This window comes from Lycium ferocissimum, chromosome 1 (assembly GCF_029784015.1).
Source record: "Lycium ferocissimum isolate CSIRO_LF1 chromosome 1, AGI_CSIRO_Lferr_CH_V1, whole genome shotgun sequence".
NCBI classification, from domain to species: Eukaryota; Viridiplantae; Streptophyta; class Magnoliopsida; order Solanales; family Solanaceae; genus Lycium; species Lycium ferocissimum.
In genome coordinates, this window is record NC_081342.1 from 18373891 (window position 1) to 18380817 (window position 6927).

The 6927-nt window shown below is 34.0% G+C and overlaps 1 protein-coding gene across 1 annotated transcript; it reads right to left on the bottom strand.

The window, feature by feature from the left end:
* Positions 1–361: 361 nt before the first annotated feature.
* On the bottom strand, positions 362–2117 carry LOC132051044 (cytochrome P450 94A2-like). The gene has a single exon (XM_059442353.1). The coding sequence runs from the start codon at positions 2055–2057 to the stop codon at positions 543–545; it is 1515 nt and encodes a 504-aa protein (XP_059298336.1). The 5' UTR covers positions 2058–2117; the 3' UTR covers positions 362–542.
* Positions 2118–6927: the final 4810 nt, after the last annotated feature.

Genomic DNA, 6927 nt, shown 5'->3' on the forward strand with positions numbered 1-6927 from the left:
ACTGGTAAGTAAAACAAAAGTCATGTAAACATTTCAAGGATGAAGCGCATTCAAATATATTTAAAAAAAATGAAGCTTTATGTCAAATGAATTAATTAAGTTAAAAAAATGCTCTATGTTGACTTGGCACGGGTTTCAATTTCTAGTTTCATTACAAAATGATAAAATGATGCATAACACTAATTAAAGAATTAGAAGAAATTGCACGGTTTGCCCTTCAACTGAAACTTATGCCTAAGTTCTTTAAAAAATCCGACACAACTTGTTTCAGATCCCTTAAAACTTCTTTCCCGTTAGACATAAAGTTCCGTCTGCGGGACAAAAATTAAAGACAAGCACAAAATAGGGACAAAAGTGCAGATGACCCAAACAATTACGCACTTACAGCTAAGCTTTATATTATACGTAATGAAGACATAAATAAATGTCACAAAATCCAAAACAGTTTTAAGGCAAGTGGAAGAAGCAATAGGAGTGTATAAAACAAACACTATGAATATTTTAAATAATTCTTTTTTGGCCATGATATCTGAAAGATCAAATTAAAAATCCTTACTTTCCCTATCTTCAACTGTCACATGGAAACCACCTTTCATTTTCGCAGTGAGATACGACACAAAGATTGGTTCAACGCCTTTTTCTATCACTGGAACCACCTTAAACCGTCTTAATACACCGGCCACAACTCTCTTCATTTGCAAAAATGCCATTTCTTTACCTAAACAAATTCTTGGCCCTGCTTGAAATACAGGATATGTATACGTGTCCCTAGCCACAAAAGTCCAATTTCTTGACATTTCATCCTTATCTAACCACCTTTCTGGTCTAAACTTTGCCCAATCTTTACCCCATAATTTCTCCACTCTACCCATAGCATAAGGATGATAAGTTACCCTTGTACCCTTTTTCACAAATGTACCATCTGGTAAAATATTATCCTCTATTGCTGCTTTAGTATCCATAGGAACTGGTGGATAAAATCTCATGCTTTCACAAAGTGAAGCATGTGTGTATATCATGTCCTTCACTTCATCATACACTGGACTTTCAGACTTCGTATTAATTTCATGCAAGATTTCGTCTTCTACTTTAGGGTTTTCAGAAATTAACCAGAAAAACCATGTTAAAGCAGCAGATGTTGTGTCACGACCAGCTAATATAAAACTTATCACAATATCTGTAACAAAATCTTCGTCTTTATGTCCCACGCTCAAAAATCTTGATAATAAATCCACTGAATCAAGTGATGATTTTTCATTCAATTCTCTTTGTTTTTCTTTGACGAGTTGTTTTGCAAATTGACGAACTTCATCTACAGCCACCCTAAATTTCTTCTCAGTTCCTATGTTGAATTTTCTTTTAATTTTCCATAGAAAAGGAAAAATAGCATTGAATCTTTCACTGCTTAATCTAACAGCTTCTTCAAAAGCAACTGCGAATTTCGCTTGTGGGAGAGATGGTAATAAATAAGCAGGATCATAACCAAAAGCAATTTTACAAATATTATCAAAAGCAAACCTTTGCAATATATCTTGAAAATCAAGAACTTTTTTTTCAGCAGCAGCATTAGCAAGAACTGGAATCAACCGTTCGTTTAGTTCTGCATCAACAACGTTTTCGACGAATTTGCGTAGTGATTTTGTGTTGAATTCATGGCTAGCAACTTGTCTTTGGTACTTCCAAATTTCACCATCCACGTTAAATATACCATCACCAAGAAAATCTGACATGGTTGTTTTAAATACATCACCTTTTTGGTAAATATGAAAATTTGTTTTGAGGATATGTTGAACATTCGAGGGGTTAGCAGTAAATATTTGGCGAAAACCAAAAGGACGAATTAGAGTGAAAGTGAGATTAGAAGTGGTTTGAATAACATCAGAAGTCCATTGAATTCGACGTTCTTTATTTGCTAAGATTGAGAAATAGGAACCAATAATTGGATAAGATTTTGGGATTTTGGTTGATTTGGATGGGAAAAGATTGATGAAGAAGAGGAAGAGGAAAGGAACAAGGCAAAGGAGTAAAGAAGTTGAAAGGTCCAAGTCTATCATCATTTCTAATATCTTGGAGTTTGCTTATTTTGGATGATAAATAGAAGAGTGAAGATTAGAACACTACATGGAGCTATTTATAGACCTTTTTGGACTCATTAGTTTTTAATTTGTGGAATCTTCCTGCTTCCCAAGTACCGATTGATTTTCTAAATCTCAACTATTACTGTACTCCTTCGTCCAATTTTACTTGTCATGTATTGACTTGACACGCTCATTAAGGAATCAAAAATGAAATGGCAATTTTACCATATCATTCCTAATTATTGCTAAGTAACTTACTAATTGAAATCAATTAAAACTTACCAGAAAAATGTTGGGCAGCCAACTAATTGAATATTGTGTTCCAACAATTCACGTGTTCCCCATAAAAAAATAGTTCTGGACCGAAAATTTTCATATCTTTTCATTTGATACAAAGTGTTGGAAAAGGGAATTAGAAAATCTTTTCATATTTTCTAAGTGTTGGAAAAGGAAATTGAAAAATCTAATTTATTAATACTAGGGGTATAATAGGAATAAAATGGTAAACTATCTCTTGGTTTAAACTAGACAAGTAAAAATGGAAAATTATTTTTAGTATTCAAGACAAGTAAAATTGGACGGCGGTAGTAATATTTTGAACCAACTTGTTTGGATGGTTGTTATATATTATATTTGTATCGTGTAGTACTGTTGTTTTACATATAATGTTTATTTTAATTGTTGTTTGAATTTGTTATATTGTATTATTAGATTAAAGTATTACTATATCTTATGGAATACGATTTAATGTGATCGCATTATTATTTTATTTTATTACTTCTGGAAAATGATAGTCATACCAAATATACCCATCATTCATTTCTGATTTTGACCATGGGAAGTTTCGATTTTGCCATAAACTGGTAAGACAAATCAATTTTACCTCAACCTCTCTTTTTTTATATAAAATAAAACTTAGCAAACTAAGTATTGTATCCATCCTTTTTTAATATTTTTATTTTTTTCAATATGTAAAAGTTGAGCTTTTAGTCGTCCTTTGTGCATTTGTATTCCTACGAAAGCCAAAATACAGTCACAAGCAGAACGTGTTCACTGTAGTCACAAATATCTATAATTTGGCATTTCTTACTCAAGTTAAAACATTTTGAGGCAGAAAAATAGACGTCATCAATTACCTCATATGTTTTCTCTCAAATCTAGAAAGTCAACACTCGGTGGTTATGTATAAATTTCATACTGGATGGAAATAGAAAATTTCAAAAGGAAAAAACAGTTAATAAATAAAGATTAGGTAGGAAATAAGGCATATCATTAAACCTCGGAAACCATAGGATTTGTTTAAAAAGAATTCAAAGTTTTGACGACTAATAGCCTGTTTGGCGAAACTTATTTTTCCCCAAAAGTACTTATTTTTTCAATAAGTGCTTATTTGAAAAAAAGTGAGGTGTTTGGTCAAGCTTTGGGGAGAAAATAAGTGCTTTTGGGGAGTAGCAGAAGCGGTTTTTTAGAAGCTAAAAAAAAAACAGCTTTTGCCTAAAAGCACTTTTTTGAAAAATACTTTTGAGAAAAATACAAATAGAAGCACTTTTTAAAAGCTTGGTTAAACACTAATTGTTGCTTAAAAGTGCTTTTTTAATTAATTGGCCAAACACAAACTGTGTTTCGTCAAAAGTGCTTTTTTGAAAAGTACTTTTTTAAAAAAGTACTTTTAAAATAAGCTAATTTTAGAAGCTTGGCCAAACAGGCTATAAAACACCAAAACGTTTTTATTCTTTCATACTTAAACGTTATTAAGGTAGCATGAGGCATAGGGGGAAGCTAGAGAGAGCGCTACGTGATCGACAGAATCTAGTAGCTTTAGTTAAAACTCTGTATTTGTAATAAAATATGGGATAATTTCAGAGACCTCCCCTCAGATTTAGCCTTATAACACTTACTTTCCTTGTGGTTTAAGATACTATACTCACCTCCCTTATTTTAATTTTTTTGTAACCAAACTTGTTTTAATGATAAAACTTATTGAATATTCCAAAATTGCCCTTTCATGGCATTATATCGAATACTAAGACAAAAATATTCGAAGCATGTAACTTTAGACTTGAAATATTCTACTGACGGTGCTCCACTTTGCAGCATCTTTCATTGGATGCATTTTTTTATTTTCTTGTAGAATACACATCTTTATAATTGCTATTCCTTAAACATGTTAACATTTAGATTTCATTTTTTCAGTTACATATAATAATAAGTAAAATTATTAATAATTTATTATAAGTAAAGTTTAGTATCGGAGAAATAAAATACTATTATCTCATGTTAGATGGATCGGAAGAAGTAATGTTCATAACTTCATATAAATATTAGTAAGCCAAGTATGAATTGTACATTTTGTGGACACATGCATCAGACTTTTATCCAATAAGGGGATTTACCCATCTTGTGGTATTTTTAGATTTTGAAATATAATTGAATATTTCTATTATTCTATAGGTTCGTTGTGACTCCAAATTAAAGCATAAAACAAAAATCAAACAAAGGATTAAGTAGAAGTTAGATAGAAATTATTGCTCGGGTTACCAGTTTAGTGCAGGAGGATTAAATAATGCTATCGGAAAAGGATCAAATATGCCATCCAACTATCAGAAATGGCTCATTTATGCCACTTGTCAATAGTTTGGCTCATTTATCTTAGTCAAACTATAGGAAATGACTCATTTATGCTATTGAACTATATGAAATGGCTCATTTATGCCACTCATCAATAGTTTGACTCATTTATGCCATCGTCTGCTACCAAAATGACTCATCCATGCCATATTTCATTAAAGTTGGTTTTACAATATTATATATGACATGTGGCCTCCAACTAGATTATGATTGTTGGTGGGTAAGGTGTATGGGTCGGATTTTTTATTAATTTGGTATTTAAAATTAGGCTGGTTTAATTAAACGACGTAGACCTCTAATTGGAGGCTACATGTCATATTTGGTATTATAAAATCGGTGTTAATGAAAAATGACATGGATGAGTCATTTTGATAATGGGCGATGGCATAAATGAGTCAAACTATTGATGAGTGGCATAAATGAGTCATTTCCTATAATTCGATGGCATAAAGGAGCCATTTCCTATAGTTCGATGGCATAAATGAGCCAAACTATTGACGAGTGGCATAAATGAGTCATTTCCGATAGTTGGATGGCATATTTAAGCCTTTCCGGTAACGATATTAATGCCACCAAAAGGGTATTTTTGGAATGATTTTTGAAAAATAACCATTAAAACAAGTTTGGTTACAAAATATTCAAAATGAGGGAGGTGATTGTAATATCCAAAATCACAAGGGAAGTGAGTGTTATAAGGCTAAATCTGAGGGAAGGTATCTGAAATTATCCCTTAAAATATTCACTTAGTATGTATAAGTAATTATTCAAAATCCAATAAATTATCTTTCTTATTCAAAACACATAATTTAAAATTCTGATTCCGTCTCTGATGACGCGGCAAAAATGAATTGGTATCAATCCATTAGCCAATTGCCAAAAACCTTGATCGAAGCAATTGCCCGTTGAAGCTGGTCAAGTTGATCGATGTTCAATATATATAAGTGAGATCCGATTGAAGCGGAATGAATATAAAAGAAGATATTTGAATTAATTTGTTTTATTGTACTTGTATACGGGTAAAACCGAGGACAAGGATATCCTCGGTTTCCCGACATAGGAATTGATCTCGGTCGTTGAGTTCGGTTGGAGTCAGACACTGAGGTACGATGAGAAGGCAGTTGATCACCATAATGGGAAGACCGAAATATCCGCCACCAGCCGGATATTTCGGCACCGATCTCGCCCCTCAGTTACCAAAAGATTATGTGCCTTATTTAGACTTGTAGTAGGGCTAGGACTTCTCTACTATATAAAGAGGAGGCCCCTCTTTAATTTGGGCAGTTCTTTTCATACGCACAAATCCAAAATCCAAAAGGCAATACAATTAGCGAAGAGATCATTCATCTTTCCAAGTGTTCCATTACTGTTCATTGTTCATTGCCCAGCCATTATAGCTCGATCTCGGTTCCCAGAACCCGAGGCCGACCATTACTTACCGCGGTTAGATCTTTTACATTTGCATTTGCTTCATTGTTCATCATATAATACTCAATCGTGTTAAATCAAACCGTATATCCTTTGCACCGCGTACAAATTTAATATTTAACTATTTTTAGGTTAAACAGTTTGGCGCCCACCGTGGGGCCTAGGATAATAGTGGTGGTTTAATACGAATCTTTTATAACACTCAATATTTTACACTTGCTATTTGAAGTTTTGATTTCAGATCCAACATGTCTGACTTTCAGTCTGTCAATTTCCACGCTGAGCCAAGCCACCACGAGGAAAACGACGATGGGGTACCTAACAACAACGTGCCCTAGTCGTTCCTAATCAAACCGGGTCGTCAGTCGGGGACGTACCAGCGGATGCAGATAATGGAGTCACGCTGCAATAACTCAGGAACTAATTGGAGATGGCTATGGCACAATTACAGGCCCAACAAGCGGTCATAGCACAACTGCAAAACTAGGATCAGTCACCCAATGCTGCCCGACCTAAACAGACTGAGGAAACTGCCTCCAGGGAGGAAAGGCATAATGTTGGGAACAACGGGAACGACCACGGACAAAATGTCAAAATGATAAGAATGCTCGAAGAACTGACAAAACGAGTAGAGTCCGGGGAAAAGAAGATAGAGGCAAATGACAAGAAGGCCGAGAATTATAACGCGAAGGTTGACCAAATTCCCAGAGCTCCCCCAACATTGAAAGGACCAAACTCGAAAAAGTTCGTTCAAATGCCTTTCCACTTAGTGCAGTACCAAAGCCGATCCCAAAGA